Source organism: Peromyscus leucopus, chromosome 9 (assembly GCF_004664715.2).
Source record: "Peromyscus leucopus breed LL Stock chromosome 9, UCI_PerLeu_2.1, whole genome shotgun sequence".
NCBI lineage: Eukaryota > Metazoa > Chordata > Mammalia > Rodentia > Cricetidae > Peromyscus > Peromyscus leucopus.
Window position 1 is genome coordinate 113,292,020 of NC_051070.1, and position 19,528 is coordinate 113,311,547.

Here is a 19,528-nt window from a genome sequence, read left to right on the forward strand (position 1 = left end):
CTACTGACATTAAGTACAGACAGAAAAATACTTGCCAATCCTAGTTAGTTCAGATTTCCAGAATGCACATAAAAGTTGAGAAAATGAAGAGACAGGCGAGGACTAGAGCAAGCTGGCTAACCAGACTAGTTCTACTGATGAGCTTTGGTTCAGTCAAGAGAACCTGCCTCAATAAATATGGTGACGATCCAATGAAGAAGACTCATGCTACCCTCTGCCACCCACAAGCACAGATGTGACCACACACACATGAGCATGCATACATACATGTATACTACACATAAACACATGCAGAAATAAGACATATGCCAATTCTTGCTTTCAGAGAGTTGTATAAAGCTAATTGAGATTTTTTTTTTGAAGATGCATGGAAACTTAAAACATATGTTTAAAAAAAACAGTTCAAGATTAATGATGGGAGTGATTTCACATCAGAAAACAAAACCAAAAACAAGTTACAAAGGTCTCTAACAGGTCAGAAAATTAAAGGTAAAGTATCCAAGGAAGGTTCTGGAGATGAGCCATGTGTACAGAGGAGGCAGGAAATACCACAGAAGAAATGACCTTGATTGGAGCTGATGCCTGTGAGAAGGGTAGAGGTGTATGACTGACAGGAAAGAGGGATTTGGAGCGAAAACATACCCCTGTGAGTCAGAGGATGGCCAAGAAACATCTAAAGGTGTTTATGTTTGGGAACTCTTGACTCAGGAAGTGGGGGTTAGGCATGTGACCAGCATATGGACATAGGAGATGTTCCAGACTCAAATGCCTTCTTGTTTCTCTGAGCTGCTCAGCCTCTAGCCTTGCCCAACAGTTTCTTGGCGGTGTCCACGTAAAGCCTAGATGGCCATCTCAGGAGTGTGGGAGTAGAACTTCCTACTAGCAGAATGTTGAACTGAGGATCTTAAGACAAGAAGCATTCTTCCAACCTCATGATTCCCTCAAGAAGCCATGAACAAGAAAAAATGTTGGAGGAGTCTGAATTGAGCTTCCACACTAGGGAGGTCACTGGAAAGATTTGTTGTCAAGAATGTACACAATATTAAGGCGAGGTTTCCTTCCCTCGTCCCATATAATGAGGATTAACACATTTTCAGATGGGGTCAGCTCAGTGGTAGATTATGTGCATAGCATGTTTAAGTCTGGACCTGGTCCTCAGCATTCAACAAGTAACTCCCACTAAAAGAAAATCCCCAAAGACCCTGGTTCCATATGAAAAATGCTAATTTACTATACTATACAAACACTCACCTCACTCTACCTACTTTCAAGAATCAACTGTCTTTATCCTGACTTAGATTTCTCTAAATGATGATGATTTCTCTTGTGGACAAAGAGGCCCTACATGTGACTCCTTTTGTTGTGTGTTCTGAGAGTCAGGATCTCAGTATGTGGCCCAGTCTGGTCTCATACTCTAGCCTCTTTCACTTCAGCCTCCCGAGTAGCTCAAGAAAGACTTCTAGGACAATGAAATACACATAAAGCCAGGCCTCCACGAGCACTTTCAGATTTAAACAGATACATCCTTCGAGGTGCACTAGACACTCAGAGGCATCCGGCAGGTGTCAGGTGTAGCGGGCTTATTTGCCTTCTTGCTTTGAGCCATTTCCTTCACTGGTTGGTCTGTGGTCAAAGGTTCTTTTCAATTTCTGATGACTTGAGTTAGTCACAAAGAGGCTGCTCAAACACATCATCCTGGGACTATGAAATGACTCACAGGCCAGGGGGGAAAAAAAACCAAACATGGAGTGACTCAAACAGCTACTGTATCTCAGCTTACCTTTTTTGCTAATTTCAAGTCCTCTATCAAATCTTCTTCACCTTGAGAAAGCTCAAAGATCGCCTGCAAAGTAAGATAAAACAGACTTGCTCAACTCTTTCATTTATGAGCCCAAATTCAAACAGCACCAACACTCAAAAGCTCCAGATCTCCTTAAGTTAGGTGAGACTTGGGGTAGATTCAGGGAAGTACATGCTGAGCATGTGCAAGGCCCTAGCAGAAAAAAAAAAGGGGGGGGGGAGGTTAAATTAGCCTGAAGCAAATGCAACTTGTAGTAAAAAGCTGCAAAGAAAAGCTTTGCTTGTGAGAGTTTTGACACGTATTTCCAACCTACCAAGTCACCCTTTGCATTTCAGAACTCTGATGAAGTCCAACAAGAAGGAAGAGCACTGAGTGAAATAACCACTGCGTGGGGTGTTGGCTCTGCATCTTCGCTCTGAGCGGCAACCGTAAGAAATAATCCAGAGTCTGCTCTTAGAAATGGATATTCTTAACCAGACCATCACAGTCTGCTTCTCTTCTCCCCAAAGAAGGCGAGTCTCAGCAGAAAGCGATAGCCCTATCATCTACTTACGACTGGGATTATGAAAAGGACTCAACATTTTATCACTGTAAATAGAATCTGGTGGAGTCAGTTCATTCTAAAGTCCCACAGGGTACAATAAATAGGATTAGAGGAACTGATTCTTTGTAAGAGTGTGCAAACGCGCCATTTCTAATCTGGCTCCATTAAGCCACCGTAATTTAAAGAGCTATGATGTGCAGAGCACTCTCTCTCATCTGGGAGTCTGAACATTGGGCAAACACTGGGTATTAAAGGACTGCGAGGCTGTGATGATGGTCCAGGAACAACGGTATTGCTTCCCGCTGGAGAGAAGTCAGCAGCCTTCCCGCATGGTCACTACCCGGAGGTTCAGGGATGAGAGGGTAATGAAATAGAACAGAGCAGGTGAGACAGGATCCTGGGCTTCAGAGACAGCCCTCCCCAAGGCCCTGCAAAGTCTCCCGTCATGGCTTGCTGAAATAATTACACTCTCATGAGACGTTGCAAAGCTAGCCAGGAGTCTTGTGTCCCTATCAGCTCTCTGCCTCCACCACTGGCATCTTAGATGGACTTGCCTTGCATCTTTCCTTGGCCATCTGCATTATGGGAGCTCATCAACTATCATGACCAATGGTCCCCACCGCCAAGAGAGGAGGACCACAGGACTCCACAACACAAAATACTTTGGCTTTAGAGTAAGAGAAGAATCAGGTTCAAATCCTGACTACGGCTTACCTCTGCTCACCTCACCTTAATGCCTTTCTCGTCTGTAGTCTATCTTTTCCTACGCTGTCAGGTTGTGTGTGTGTGTGTGTGTGTGTGTGTGTGTGTGTGTGTGTGTGTACATCAATAACACTTAGAAAAATATAGGAAAACATAAGGAAGGAAATTTTTATCATCCACAACAGCATCTTGTTAACTCTGAGAATATAGAAATAAAAAACCCAGTTTTTCCTTTCCTCTCTCCCTTTCTCCCTCTCTTCTCCCCCTCTCTCTCTACCTCCTCCCATTTCTGTTTTTTTCTCCTCCATTTTCATAACACAGGTCACTTCTGACACCCAGTATGGGACCGTCCCTCTGCACTTCAAGCAATGAATCCTGCCGCAGACACCAGGGAGCTAGCTGTCCTCTCATTCACTTCTCATGCTACCTATCTGGAGACAGCATCAGGTCCCCCAAGTAAGGGCTCAGTCCCAAGACTCTTCCCCCTTCTTTATGCTAATCAAGACCTGAAGAATTTGACCTATGACTCAACTGGTGAGAAGTTGGTGTTCCCATGAGCCTTCCTCAGGCTTGCTTAATCTGCCACAAGTGCTCACAGAACTCGAGGCAACATTCCTGTTTACTGGTTTACAGGACATTTTAAAGGCTATGAGTATCACGTGAAGATAGGATCAAGGGAAGGTTTGAGTGCAGCCTACACCCTCTCTGTATCTACTGCACCACCCTCCCAGAACTCTTGTGTTTAGCTCTTAAAACTTTGTCCTTTGGGTTTCTATGGAGACCTAGACAGCATGACAGATTAAATCACTGGCCACTGCTTATCACCTGTAACCATCAACCTCTCTCCCTTCTCCAGGGGTTAACAGGTAGAGCAATATCTTAGTTTGGTTTCTATTGCTGGGATAAACAAAGGCAACTCAGGAGGAAAGGGTTGATTTCATCTTACAACTCTTAGGTCACAGTCCAAACACTGAGAGAACTCAGGGCCAGACTCAAGGCAGGAGTCTAGAGGTAGAAACTAGAAGAGGGGTCATAGAGCAGTGGTTCTCAACCTGTGGGTCTCAACCCCCTTAGGGGTTGCACATCAGATATTTATGTTATGATTCATAACAGTAGCAAAATTACAGTTATGAAGTAGCAATGAAATAATTTTATGGTTGGGGGATATGAGGCTGTATTAAAGGGTCCAGGCATTAGGAAGGTTGAGAACCACTGTCATAGGAGAACGCTACTTACTGGCCTGTCAGCCTGTTTTCTACTACACAGGACCACTGGCCCAAGGATGACACTGCTCACAGTGGGCTGGGCCCTCCAACGCCAATCATTAATCAAGAAAACACCCCACAAACTTGCCTGTAGGCACTCTGATGGAGGCATTTTTTTCAATCACAGTTCCTCTTCCCAGATAAGGTAGCTTTGTCAAGTTGACAAAAGACAAGAACTAGCTAGGACAGGCTGGGTAGTCACTGGATAGCACTTCTGTTAGGGTGCCTAGGTCTTCCTAGTGGCTAGGAGCAGCCAGAAGCTTCCAATAGCTGACAGTCATCATTCAATCCATTTATTGTCATTTGAGGATATGAGAATCTGCACGCCAGGTAGTGTAGATAAAGATCAAAAACCCACATCCTAATATCACATATGATTTTTGCCATATTTCCGCACAGGACTTCTGAGGGTGCATGCTTTATTTTAAAGGCTTTAGTCATTGTTTGATAGGCAATACATCTACATGGTACCCAACACAGAGTGCACAAAATAGGACATGCACATGGGAAGATCTCAGCTCCTTCTTTCAGGGACTTCAGGAGGAAACATTATTGCCAGTTCTTTGGGCATCCTTCCTGAAAAATTTTTATGATCATACAAACAAATTCATATATATACATACATATTGCTTTATATACACAGTAGCATTTTATTTTGTCGTCTGCTGAATCTACTTAGCTAAGCATAGATACAAACACACCTTCCCCATTTCTACAGCTGCACAGTATGTTGAGTGTTTCAACAGCTCCTGGTAACAGAGGTTCAGGCTCATCCTAACCTAGTAGCGCTGTTAGAAACATTAGCTCTCTGAGTTATCCTGAATGCTTATCTTTTGACCTGTGTGCAAGCAGACCCGGAAGATCAGTTCCTAGGGAAGGACAACTTAGTCAAGGAACCCTGAAATTTCAAATACCCCTTCTGCCAGGCTCAGGTTGTCTGGGGGAGAGTGAAGAGGGGAGAGGGGAGAGGAGAGAGGAGAGAGGGGAGAGACTTGTCTATTGTGGTGGTGAACATCATTAATCATAGCACCTGGGAAGCAGAGGCAAAGGGTTCTTTGAAAGTTTTGAGGTTAGCCTGGTCTAGAGTCTACATCATGAGTTCTAAGCTAGCCAGGGTTACACAGTGAAACTCAGTTTCAAAACAAAACCCCAAACCCAAAATAAACAACAACAAAAATTAGACACTCCAGGGATCTCACATAAGAAGTGAGTAGAGCTTTCATTGACAGGTCCCTATAGAAGGGAATGTCATCATTGCTACTTAGGGATGGGGATATGGAAAATTCACAGGGAAACGAATTGTCCTCCACCAGGAAGAAGCCTTTCTTTAGAAAGCTTAACCAAAGTTCCAAAAGCCCAGTAATTTTAAAAAAAAATCTAAAAGTAACTATCGAAATATAAATGAAATGACTGTAGCAGGGTTTGGTGGCCCATGCCTTTAATCCCAGCACTCAGGAGGCAGAGGCAGGCAGATGGATCTTTGAGTTTAAGGCCAGCCTGGTCTATACAGTGAGTTCCAGGACAGTCAGAACTACCAAAAGAGATCCTGTTTCAAAAAGCCAAAAAGAAAGAAGTAGAAAGAGAAATATATATATATATATATATATTTTATATATAATTATATATAATTATATATATAATTATATGTGTATAATTCATTACATAAATATATATATATTTATGAAATACACATATTTCATCATATACATGATTGTCTTTGTGAGTATAAGAATCCTAACTGGACACTTGGATTCAACACTGCAAAATCACTTTATTTTTACAGTGGGGCCATGTCCACAAAGCTGGATGCTGGCTTTTCAGTTTCTTCCATCCTGTATCCAGGTGATGTGCTGGTTCTCGACTACACAGTACCTTTGTGGCAGACACACAGGCAGCTCCTTGGGTCCCCAGCTTACCTCCTGCCGCTTGATCTCCTTGGCCGTAAGCACTTGATTGACACAAACATCGAAGGTCTCACTCCACAGTTTGCTGTCCCTCCGCTTTGTGCTTGAGGAGGTGGCATTTCTGGACCAGGCACGGGGGGCGAGGATGTCTGGCCGGCTCTCACTGCGGAAGCTAATGGACCGCTACACAATGAGAAAAAGAAACCATCATGGGGTCATTAGCAGGACTGGGTGGATCCTTTTAGAGCAGCTTCCTGTCACTGACAGACATAAATCATATTTCTGCAAAAAGAGAGGGCATGGCCAAAGCTTTCAGGGAGTGGGGCACCAAGAAAAAAGAACAGGAGCCTTTTCACACATGCTGGGGGCATCATTCTATGTGACCTGGACATTGAGTGAACTACAGAACAAGACCATGCAGGCCAGGCTCACACGCAAAAGGCAGCTCTCCAGCACACACCCAGTGGCCTGTTTCCAATGGACATCCACTCTTCACAGGCACAATGGATAGCCATAAATGAAAACTCACTCTCTCCTACAATAGGACCCCACTATCCCTGGTACGTCCCCGTAAAGTTTGGGTAGACTTATTCAGTCCTGATCAACCAGACAGTGCCACCATCCCAATTCAGAGCTGGGCACAGATCCCGTTACATGATTTATGAGAGAAAGAGGGAAGGGTACTCCTCTGGTGCTGTGAGTTTGGAGATAACGTAAGCAAATTCTCCCTGGTCACACAGAACAACCCGTTTACCACAGGAGAAAAGAAAGGGACACACAGGATGAAGGCTGGGGAGAATGACTGATGAAGGAGAAAGCAAACAGGCTTTACCCAACTGAATCGATCGAGCTCCTGGATCCCACTGTGCCTGAAGCCTGGAAGGGCTACCCTTAGTCATTTTAAGTTACACAAGGCTAACACAGTCCTCCTATGTCTCCAGGAGTTGGGGTTCTATCAACTCAAAATGTTGCAATGACTATGTATACTGAGTGCCAGCCTGGCGGCAAATGATGCCCACCCCTGACGGGTTTTTTTTTTTTTTGCAAGGAGGCCCCAGCTGTCTTTAAAGGTCCTAATCACCCAAAGTTCAGCCTTGTGACTGAAATATTCTCCCACGGGACTTTCTCATGACAAATACAAAGCATCTAAAAGGAAGGTAAATGTGTCATCTTTAGTCTTTACCCTGCAAGATTTCAACACGTTCCCTGGAAACCGAAAAGCAAAGAGGTAGTAAACACTTTTTTTTTTTCTTTTTTGAAAAGACAAGTTCTCACGAAGCTGGAGTGATGACTGAACTGTTAAGATGCCTGCTGCCTTTCCGGAAGACCAAAGTTTGGATTTCAGCATCTACAACCGTCTATAACTCCATCTCCAGGGGATCGGATGTCTCTGGCCCCTGAGGGCACCTGCACTCACATGTACTTGCACATACATACATGCACACAGGCATACATGGACACACACTTTAAAGGATTAAATCTTTTTTTTTTTTTTTTTTTTTTTAAAGAAGATGGGTTCTTTGGTTATACAGCATAGGATGATCATGGACTCACTATGCATATAGCCCAGGCTGTCTTCAAACTCAGGATCCTCCTGCCTCAGCCTCCCAAGAGCTGAGGTTATAGTTGTGTGCTATTAGCTAAAACCCAACAACACCCCCAACACATACTTTAAGGGATGTTCCCATGCTGCTGCTCCCTGTGTGAACGTCCTCTCAGCAGGGCCAAGCATCTGGCCACAGCGATATACTTAGGACTGTAGCCTGCCATTCACCCATCTCCCTGCTGCTCTCTGAAGTTTCCTAGCCCTTGGTGCTTCCTTCTTCTTTCTCAAAGGTGTTTCTCTCATGTCCCAACTACCTCCTCAGCTGTCTTCAGAACACAACCCAAATCTCTCTCTTTTAGGAAGGCTTCCCCAATGCTCTCCCTCCTTCCTACTCTGCCGTCTGGATAAAACTCTGACACAACAGTGACCACAACCTGCTCTGTTTATTTAACTTGATTTTAATTGATTTTGCATGTGACATGCGAGTCTGCGTCACTAAGACAATACAGGGTAGCTCTCAATTATCTGAGATCCAACTATGTGATTCAACAATTAAAATTCATCAGGGAAGTTTTTATTTTACTTAAATATTGGAGCGGGTGTGGGGCTTTAGAGATGGGGCTACTGTTAAGATCACTGTTAAATAAGTTAGAATTACCTGTTGACAGAATATTGTCTAGCCTTTAAGACAACTCTGAGAAAATTTCACTTCTAAAAATCCCCTTTATGCAAAACTTGCCAGCATTAAAATCTGTATATGATCACTTCATAATTATGCAAATCCTATGTGAGCAGCTATTTTTTTTAAAATGCCATCAATTTCCCAGTTTTTTTCCCCACATGGATATTATAGGTGACTTCTAGTTTAATTTCTAGTTTTTTAGAACCTGAGAAAAAGGAAAATATAATAGGAAGCTTCCAGAGGGGCTTTGGGATGTTTCCAGAACTTTGGGGAGGCAAGTCCATGTAGTTTTGCAAGTAGCAGGCAAGCTCAAAGGCTGGCAGGGACTTCTGTGAGTTCCTGACTCATAGGTAAGCTCATGAAATTTGAACCAACTCTGTGCTTGCCCAGGTCACTAGTGGTTTTCTCCAAATCCTGGGCTCTCTTACACAAGGCCCTTATAAACAGCAACTATGCTAAATGGCTGTGGCTTGCCTGCACTCAGAACCAATTAGCCACAGTCCTGCAAGGTCAAAACAAGGCAGTGAGTCACCAGTCCACTCTCTTTGTGGTTCTGATGGGCAGGTGGGAACTATAGAACAGAAAGAAGAAAACACACAGAAAAGAAAACGCAAAACGCAACAAGTCTGTACTTTCACCTGACAGGACCATTGCCCATCTCATCACACTTTCAATCTGACCAACCTTGGACTTCCCCCCGAGAGCTGGAAAGTAATTTATACCAACTCGAAACCATGCTCTGCAAAATTATGTGATTTCTAAATACAAATTCTCTTCTTTTTCCCAAAATCCACTTCCTGGCAATAACCACTGTTGTATTGTAGACCTTTCCAATTTTCTTCTAAGTATTTTACAGAAAACAGAATGTTTTCTTTTTTCAGTCAACTATACCTTTCTCATGGTAGCACATAAAAAACCTCACTCTTCATAAACATAGCTGAGGGGCTGGAGAGGTGGCTCAGTGGCTAAGAGCACTTGCTGCTCTCGTAAAGGACCTGGATTTGATTCCTAGTTTCCACACTGATAGTTCACAACCAGCCGTAACTCCAGCTCCAAAGGATCCAACTCTCTTTTCTGGCCTCTCCCGGCTCCACACTCATGTGCACCTCCCTCCCATATACACAATTAAAACTAAAATAATTCTTAGAGCAATGCAATATAACTGAGTGAATAACAGAGAACAAAACATAATGAATGGGATTATAAAGTATGAAAGAATATGTATGAAAATGCCACTATGAGACTCATTATTTTGTTTGCTAACATAAAAAGTTAATTAAAACAGAGAGCAAATTCCTTTCAAGGAAAAACACTGAGGTAAAAGTTCAGGTCACATAAAATTAAATATCTCTGAAATCAACAAATTAGTGGTGTCACAAAACTATTTCCTAGTCCCAAACATTTCCTTCCTCTCCAAAGTTACTCCTTAGCAATGGCTACAGTGGGCCCCAAATGTCTAGGTAGACCCCATATGTATTCAATGCCCACCTGAGAAACAGTGGAATCATTTCTGGCAACTGGCTGTGACAAGAGGTGCCTGAGGGAACACCCTTTGTGTGTTGGTGTTGATATTTATGGAGGCAGGTTCCTTCAGTCTAAAAACTATCAAATTTTATTTATTTTTATTGCATCTCATTTGGATTGCTGCGGTTTCCAAGATCTCATCTATGCTCAAGTAAGCACTTTAATATTGATACTTGATGCTAAAATGTATTACCAGACTAACCTCCAAACAGGCTATTCAGCAGTACCTCTCCCAGATAGTACAGGGTAGTACATGCTTTTACTCTTATCCAGGTACCTGAGTTCTAGTGTCATGTCTTGCACGTACGAAATAATGGACATGTTTTTATGCATTTATTGAGATGTTCTCAGTCAGTTGGAGATTTTCTTCATTGTCACTTGGGGAAAACAAGAGGTGAACTACCCTACAGACACTTCTCCTTTCGTGTTTTCTTAGTGACTGCCAGTCTTGGGGTGCCACAGGAATTATCTCAAGGACCCTCCAATATCTATCTTCTAGTCCTTTGAATGTAATCTTTCCAATTCTCTCATCACCCCCATAAAGTGGAGTCTGTTTTCATTTTGCCAGTGTGGAAACCGAGGCTGGTGTATGTGTGTTCACACCTGTGCATGCTAAGGCACTTGCCCACACAGGATCCAAAGTACACATTTTTGTTTCAGGTCTGACCTCTTTTTATGCTGTGTCTGCCCCTGTTAGTTCCAAGAAATCACAGGCTGTTAGAAAGTTTCAATGAGAGGAGGTCCATCTCCTGCCTTCTAGGAAATAAATTTGGCTTAAGGAAAGAGAATGCACTGGACTCAGTTTTGGGAATACTGACTGATTTTTCACCAACCCTACTCCAGGTTCATACCCCAGGGCTGTATTAAACCAAACACTTTGCTTTTTCTTACTTTCCTCGGAGAAGCAGGGAGACTGTTGAAAGGAAAACTGCAAAAGAAGAAATAGTGAACTGGGTGGGGTCGGGTGTGTGGTCGATGGCTGTCCTGCTCTGGGAAGGATCGGCTGCTGCTGCTAGTCCTGAATCAGTTCTTTAGACATGCGCAGATGTTCACCACAGCACCAGTCACATGCCAGGAACTACACCTGGACCAGTCAGCAATATAAATGGGCACACTTATATGGGAGGACTGAGTTGGGGGAGGAATATGTGACTCCTGCTAGAAGAATCCCATGGGATAAACACTACAATGCTTCCAGAGTCCCTGACAACGCCCTCCAGGCTTTAATTTTTCTGTACTTGGATGGGTGTGCCTCATGATCTCATTGTCTCCTTTCTGACATATGCTTCCTCATGGATGGGGGGTGGCGGTAAGGGAAGGTGTGGGGAGTGAGCAGAAGGAGGGGAGTGAGGAGGAACTGTAGTTGGTATGTAAAATGAAAAAAACTTTGTTTTGTTTTGTTTTTTTTTTTTTGGTTTTTCGAGACAGGGTTTCTCTGTGTAGTTTTGGTGCCCGCCTTGGATTTTGCTCTGTAGACCAGGCTGGCCTCGAACTCACAGAGATCCGCCTGGCTCTGCCTCCCGAGTGCTGGCATTAAAGGCGTGTGCCACCACTGCCCAGCTTGGGGGGGGGCTATTAAATAAAAAAATAAATAAAAAGCACTGCCCTAAATTAAAAAAAAGACGACAACGATGACAAATGCCTCGCTGTGACCAAATACCTCATGAGAAGCAACTTAAGGGAGGGGTGGGCTTTATTCTGGCTCGTGGTTTCAGAGGACACAGTCCATCCATGGCAGAAAGGGGTGGCAGCAGGTCACATTGTGTCCATAGTCACCAAGCAGAGCATAGACAGGAAGTGGGGACAAGCGATGAAACCTCAAGACCTGCCCCCAGTGGCCACTTCCTCCAGCAGGGTTCGACAACCTTCCACAGCAGTATCAGCTGGGAACTGAGCCTTTGAAACAAGTGGCATTTCATTGAAATCACAATGATCAGCACCCTGAAGGCAGGTATATCTATTTGCTTCATTCACTGGTGGATTTACATCAGCACTTCACACATAGGAAGGCTTTACAACCGTAAAGTGAATGCCCTGGGTGGGGGTGGGGTGGGAGTTCTGTGCATGAACTGAAGCTTTAGAATTCTGCTAAACCTGAGAAGTAAGGATTCTTGATCCCATTTTATAGATAGGAAACTTGAGGCTCACAGAAGGTGAAATTTTGCTGAAGGCCATGCAGTTAATAACAGTTAGATTTCAACTGGGGGGGGGGCGTGGCGGGGGTGGGGTAAGAGGACGGTCATTCAAAATGATAATCCAGGTCAGGTCTGCTTTAGTGTAGGCTGGTACATGAGCCAAAGTAGATGAGTTTCATGCAACTTCTTAGTCTGTGACAGTTTCTCAATTTTGCAGCCATTCAATTCTGAACCAGACGAGTCTTTATTGTGCAAGGCTGTCCTGTGCACTGCAGGATTCTTAGCAACATCACTGGTCTCTAACCACAGCATACCAGTAGTATCCCCAACCCAACTGTGCTGACCGAAACATCGAGAGACATTGCCTATGTCCCCTTAGGTGAGAAACATCGGTCCATTTCAAAGTGATGGGCTCAGACTTGGGAGACACAAATACCACAAAAACCACAGACACAAATACATTGATCTGCTGGGGTGGGGAGGATTCTGGGATAGCAGTGAAAAAGTGCCAGAATAAGCAAGAGTTTCCATGAGGAAACCCAGCCCGGCAAATAAGTAGAAACCCAAAGCTCATTAACTGCTGGCAGCTAAAATAACAATGGCCATACAGGAGACAGACAAATGCAGATTTTGGAAATGGGTGCTCATGTTTATACCCAAGATGGAAATGGAGGAAAGATGTTTCAGGTGGGGAGCAGACTGACTGCTGGGTAGGAAACAGGCCCAGTTACATATGTCAGAGGAAATGAGAGCCCAGCAGGTAGATACGGTGGGACAGGTTTGATTTGTTAATGCTGCCTGTTCAGCGGGGTGCTTGCTCTGTCCTTTTGCAAAAACAGAAGGTCTCCATAGCCAAAGATAACATGCTCCAATAAAGAGCTCAGGCCAGGCACATTCCTCCACCGTCCCGACTACACAGCTCTCTGGCAGCAGATGGTTCAACAGTAAACTGGTTAGAAGCTAGGATGGGACCGTGGGAGGAAACCTGTGCCGGTGTGGCTGCTGCAGTAGGCTCGGCCACAAAGTTCCAACATGCAGTCACAAAAGCCCCCCGCACAGTGTCCTGGAGAAGGCCCCGTCATCAGAACAGTTTGCTTAAAGTGGGGAGCAGCGGCGTTCCCACAGTTTGACCCCATTGCATTCGACCTTTGTGCTCCTCTCCTGAAGGGAAAGGGCAGGAGGAAGTCAAGAACCAGAGGACTGAGGGACCGGCAGAAGGTAAGGATAAGAACAGGACTGTGGACAGCCAATCTCTCATCTCCAAAGCAAAGCAGATGTGGCTGTAAGTCAACTCACAGGGCTGAAGGACCCTGGAAAACTCAGGCTCTCAGTATTCTCATCTCCTGAGGTAGCCTAATAATTAGGACCTCACAAAGCTGCAGTGAGGACTGGCCAAGTCGAGGTCCTCGAACAGTTTGGCCAGATGTCTACTGCACAGTCGGCAGGAGATGGCTGGTACCTGGGCTGGCTAATTTTTGCGTCAACTTGATGCAAACCAGAGTCATCTGCAAAGGGGAAACCTGAATTGAGAAAATGCCTCCATGACACTGGCCTGTAGGCAAGCAAGTCTGCAGGGTCATTTTATTGCCTCATGACTGACGGAGGAGGGTGCTGCCTGCTGGGGACAGTGCCACCCCTGGACAGGTGGTCCTGGATTATATAAGGAAGCACACTGAGGAAGCATGAGAAGCAAGCCAACAAGCGGTGTTCCTCCACGGACTCTGCTCCATCAGTTCTTGCTGCCAGGTTTCTACCTTATTTCCTGTGTTGGCTTCCCCTGATGATACACTGTAACCTGTGAGACAAATGAACCCCATCCCTCCCCACGCCGCTTTTGGTCATGCTGCTTTATCACAGCAGCAGAAACCTAGCACTGTTGGACTATCACCTCTAACTGCTACCATTAGCACTTGTCTGCATCCATCAGTCCCCTCTTATCCACGGAAATATGTTCCAAGAGCCCCTGGTGGACGTGTAAAATCACAGGACTGATCCTAATAGAAACCATGCTTTGTCTATACCAGTGATTCTCAACCTTCCTAATACTAGGACCCTTTCATATAGTTCCTCATGTTGTGACCCCCAACATAAAATTATTTTTGAAGCTATTTCATAACTGTAGTTTTAGTTATGAATCGCAATGTAAATACCTGAAATGCAGGCTATCTGATATGTGGACCCCCTCCCCGTGAAAGGGTTGCTCAGTCCCCAAAGAGGTCATGGCACACAGGTTGAGAACCACTAGTCTATACATACCTATGACAAAGTTTAATTCTTACATTAGAATGAATGAAAAGCTGGAGACGGTGTTTGGTGGAGGTGTGGAGAAAGCATTACTGATTTGCTCGGCACGCGTCAAAAATCAGGGGCTTAGGGCAACCACCCAACCATCTTAACCCACGAAAGGCTTTTCATTCATTCTACTAAGAATTTCTGGGAGCTTCAGGAGAGTTTCTCCTTGTTTGGGGTCTTCGGTGTTGGACACGTATTGATTCTAAATTGCTTGGGTGCCCTCTCACTGTGTTTTCAATGGCCATTCCAGAACTCTACAAGGTGGCCTTGGTACCACTTCCTAGAGAAGAGAACGTGAAGCTTTAACCCTGTGCTGCAAGGAGACCTGCAGTCCATTCTGTGCACCGCTTTGAGGTTAAGTTTCTTTAAAAACAAAACAAAACCAAAAGTTAAAAAGTGGTCACACTAAAGCCAGTGGTTTGCCAGGATCTAAAAATAGCCACCAGACTTTGCACTTGAAGCATCCTGCATTCGGCTGGTCCTTATTTTGATCACCTCGGTGGGAAGAGGCATTATTTCCTGCTGGTGGAAATATTTGTCATGAACATTATGAAGTGGTACCGAGACCACCTTGTAGAGTTCTGGGGGAGGTGATGTGAGGCCATGAACGTCAGTCATTTTGAACAGGAGCTGGATCACTGTGGATCTAACAAGTCGCTATTTCTGAGTTAAAAAGGCAAAGCTTGATATTACATGCTGATCATTTATAAAGGCCACCTCTAACTCCAGACAGGAAGGGCAGCCAGGAATCAGGAGTCCTCTTGCTATACAGCTCCAGTCACTTCTCAGCCATCCTACCACCTTCAGAGTCTGGTTTCTGGCTTCTTCCCCTAACACACGTGTGAGCACTCCCCAACACACACACACACACACACACACACACACACACACACACACACACACGCGCGCGCGCGCGCGCGCGCATGCACACAAAATACTAAGCTCATTTTCATATTTATGAAAAAAATCATGGTTGTCAGACATGCTTACTTAAGTAAATACACCTGTGTGATCTTCCTGTTTATGTCTCGTGTGTAGATGGTACCAGACTTTTCATTCCTTTTTCAAACCTGGCCTATGTTTTTCAATGTCCTCTCTCCCCTTCATCTCTAGGCCATCCAGATCCAACCTCTACCCTGGATGCTCTAACTCTTAGGTCATTACTGAGATAGCTAATCTGCCTTCTAGGCACAATAATGCTACATAGAGTATCCAGTATCCAGGGAGACTTTTTGAATATTATTTATTTCTATCTGGTTGCAGAGGTAATATATGGTTATTTTAAAATTAACTTAAACAGAAATATGTGATAGAAAAGAAGTATTTCCAGCCCATGCTGAACAGACTAAGTGATCTTGAGCTAAGATCAAGGTATATAAAGTATGCACTAATATTCAGAGTCATTCTGAAAAGAAATGTTACAATGTTACAAGGGTTGTTCTGGAAGGGAAGGCTATACACATTCTGTTTCTTTCTCTTTTTCTGTGTTTTCCCATAAGGAACACACTCTTTGTAACAGAAAAGAAAGACGTTCATGTCCAAAGAGAGTGCAGGGCAGCATCACAGGGCAATGAATTCGTCCTTGTGGGACTTGACTCAGAATGTGTTTAGCAGTCACGCACAGCTGTGCATGGAGAGGCAGAGCTCAGTGTGCAGCTGGCCCCTGGGAGCTGGTATGCCCTGCTGCACACGAGGGGAGCACACTCCTGCCCCTTGCAGAGCTGGGCCAGGTTTCCCTCTCAGGCCTGGGGGATCCAGACATCTGTGCTTTAGTTTACCCGCAGCCCTGTGCTGAACTGTTCTGGTGAGGAACTGACAGAGTTCCACACAGCCGACACCGTAAATGCTGCCTTTGTGCCGAGGCCCCAACTCCACAGCCCAGACCAGTGCCGGGAGGCAAGGGAAAACAAACCCGGCAGTGTGTTGCCTCCGAGACCACTCACATTTGGAAATGGGTTTTTAATCTTTCTGGAAGAGGATGCCAGCTCAGAGTGCCCAGTGTCCGCCTCTACTAACTGTAGTCTCACAAGGAGAGAACCGCTAAGAATCGATGGAAGCATCGTGTTTGGGTCTAAGTCACTGCTTGGCCTATAATTAAAGGAACTCAACCCGAGAGATGAAACTGGATATCCAAAAGGACCTATCTGTCTCTAAAGTGCCAGGAGCCAATAAAAAAGAAATAGTGCAACAGAAAACCAAGCTGCTCGCTGGGTCTCATGGCACAGGTCTGGTACCCCAGCCACTCACAAGGCTGAGGCAAGGGAATCAAAAACTTAAGGGCTGCCTGGGCTACTGAGGGAGTTCAAGGCCCACCTAGGCAACTTAGTGACACCCTGTTGTTAAATAAAAAACATAAAAAGGGCCCAGGTATAGTGGCACATGCCTTTAATCCCAGCATTTGGGAGGCAGGGGCAGGAGGATGAGCTATATACATGGACAGACTTAGGCTAACCTGGGCTACATAATGAGGCCCTGTCTCAATAACAACAAAAAAAGGGGGGTAGGGTGGACACACACAGATGAAATAGCTCAGTGGCTAAAGGCACTTGCCACCAAGCTTGATGATCTGAGTCCACTCATCTGGACCCACATAGTAGAATGAGAAAACTGACTTGCATAAATTGTCTTCTGAACTCCACATGTAACCATGGCGGGTGCAAACCACCCCCCAAATAATTTTTGGTTGTGAGCCTAGCCTTTAACGGCTGAGCCATCTTTCCAGCCCCCAACCCCCAAATAGGAATGTAATGAAAATTTTACAAAGCAAAAAGTCTGATAGGGAAGCACTTGCCTTGAATATGCAAGATCCTGGGTTTAATCTCCATTATTAAAAATAAAAATAATAAAAGAAACAAAGAAAGAGAAGGGAAGTAAATAGGCCAACTCACCTCATGCTCGTGATTTTTGAAATAGAAAATAAATTATACACACAGGTGTATAAGGGCATGCCATGTTTCCCTTGCCTTGTTTCTCCCCTAATAGAAATGACATGGACAGCTAAACAAATTGTGAAAACTCTTGAAATTGGATCCCGAGCGGCCCCTGGGGCCCACTCTTCGTCTTCCCTGGTCCGGTGGCGACATTCGCACTTTCTCCCTTTCCAGCTGGTAAGGAAAAAGGAAGTGAGAAGACACTAAGCAGAACGCTGGTTCGGTGATCAATGTCAAGACACTGCGTGTCCCAAGGTGGGTTACGGGGGACAGATGAGAACAAGATGGCATTCACCATTCTTACGGATCATCCCAAGAACGTGCTGTGTACAAACACAAGCAGAGGGGGATATTTCTACTCACCGACCTCTTCCCTTCAAATAACGTATTGCTCAAGGTCTGTTTCTATGTGCATAGCCACTGTGAGTAACTGTCCCATACATACAGCCTAGGGGTAGCTATTTATCATGACAGTTGAAAAAGGTCAGCAGAAAATTTATTTTGCAAAAGAAAAATATCTCTGAGGATTTAGAAGACAATTTTCACATGGCAGACTCTCCCTTGGGTCTGGCTTTCTTATCCTTGCTTGGTCTCAGTCTGATAGTTTTCAGACATCGCTTAATTAATTTCTTTCTTTCCCAGTTCTCTAGGTCAACGTAAATTTCTAAGACAATCAACTGTTTTCGGCAGTGTTTCCTGTGCAGGACTCCTAGGAACCAGAAAAAAACAAACAACAGAGATTGCCTGGGAAGTCTAAAGAAAAATGGTGAAGGTGTGTAATCAGGGTAGGCTACGAGGGAGGAGACGGTGGTCTGAGAAACACAAAGGCCAAGGCTAACAAGCCAGGCCAGACAACGTTGGCGAGTAAGGGGGCCAACAGCTCCGAGGCCAACTCAAGTCTAACTCGGCACTGTCATGCGGCAAAGTGAAGCCCAGCACTGCCATGAATCTACCAGAAGGCAGCTCCATCCTGGGAAAAGAACCCGGATGCAGGAAGAGCCCAGTGCAGGGTAAAGGCTCGCTCGAGACTTGCAGAATGAGTGAGGGCCTCCCTGGCACAGGGTGGACCATCCTGGGAGAAACAATAGGGAGAGAGCCCATCAATATCACTTATCAAGGGATGAACTAGCACACAGTGAACTTGAACCAAGACCACTAGACTGGAGAGGAAAGGGTCAAACACAGCTGAGAGTCTAAGGACTTTTCAAAAAGCAGAACTCAGCAAAAGACCAGATGTGCAAGACTCAGGTGATAATGAATCTTCCAGGAAAGGCCCGCAGTGCAGTCGACCAGCGGGCTGAGACACTGGCCACAAGGGACAGTAGGCAAACATAGCCTTCTCTGCTTGCTCTGCAGGCTGACTCCCCAACAAAATCTTATTTTCTTTCTCTGTTCTTCCCACCAAGAGACCAGAGGATAACCAGGAGTCCACAGTTCCAGACACTGAGGCAGACGGAGCCACACCAGAGCTAACGGGGTGGTAAACAGCAGAGTTAACGGAGAGGTGGGTATGAGAAGGGGCAAGCGGTGGGAAGGGATGGCATCACAGGGCTGTGGTGCATTCATCAAACAGTGAGGAGGCAGGGATGCTAAGGGCTGTAGGAGAACCTCATAGCATTCTCAAGTAATGACTGTCGGCATGAGACATACCTCTGGGTCAATCACTCCAATCTCTCTAGTGTGAATGCTTTGCTTTGCTGCATAAACATCTGTTTACCTAAATTCTTTCCTTAGAGAAGATAAGAATCAAGGAGAAATCTGCACGTGGAAGAATCTCTCTGGGCTACACTTTTCTTAAACATTCAAGGTCAAGATAAAAAGTATGCAAGACAAATGAGAACTGGCAGACTCAAGACTTGCTCAGCTATGGACTGACTTTTGTGGGATTCAGTCTAAAAGGATATTTTTTATGATTACAAATTGGTTCCAAGGCTGTGGCTAGATCTCAACCTTCATTTTAAAATGCAAGCCACAGTAAGAGGTTAAGAATAGGCCCGGTGAAGAGGCTCAGTGGGTGAAGACACTTGCTGCCATGCCTGATGACCTGGTTCCATCCCTGGGATCTGTGTGGCGGGAGGTGAGAACTGACTCCTCACAAGCTGTCCTCTGACTTCCACATAAGCATCATGTCATGGCACATACATGTTCACCCTACCATGCACACACGCACAAATGCACACACAAAATCAAAATACAATGAAGT

General features: G+C 44.9%; 1 protein-coding gene across 5 annotated transcripts in view; it reads right to left on the reverse strand.

The window, feature by feature from the left end:
* Window positions 1-19,528, reverse strand: part of Arhgef3 (Rho guanine nucleotide exchange factor 3) — a 283,414-nt gene that overhangs the window by 19,721 nt on the left and 244,165 nt on the right. For all 5 annotated transcript variants that reach the window (XM_028882410.2, XM_037208765.1, XM_028882411.2 and 2 more), the window contains 2 exons: window positions 6,229-6,399; window positions 1,781-1,843 (listed from right to left, as the gene is read on the reverse strand). In XM_028882410.2, coding sequence (XP_028738243.1) covers window positions 1,781-1,843; window positions 6,229-6,399 — 234 coding nt within the window. The remainder of the gene's footprint in view (window positions 1-1,780; window positions 1,844-6,228; window positions 6,400-19,528) is intronic.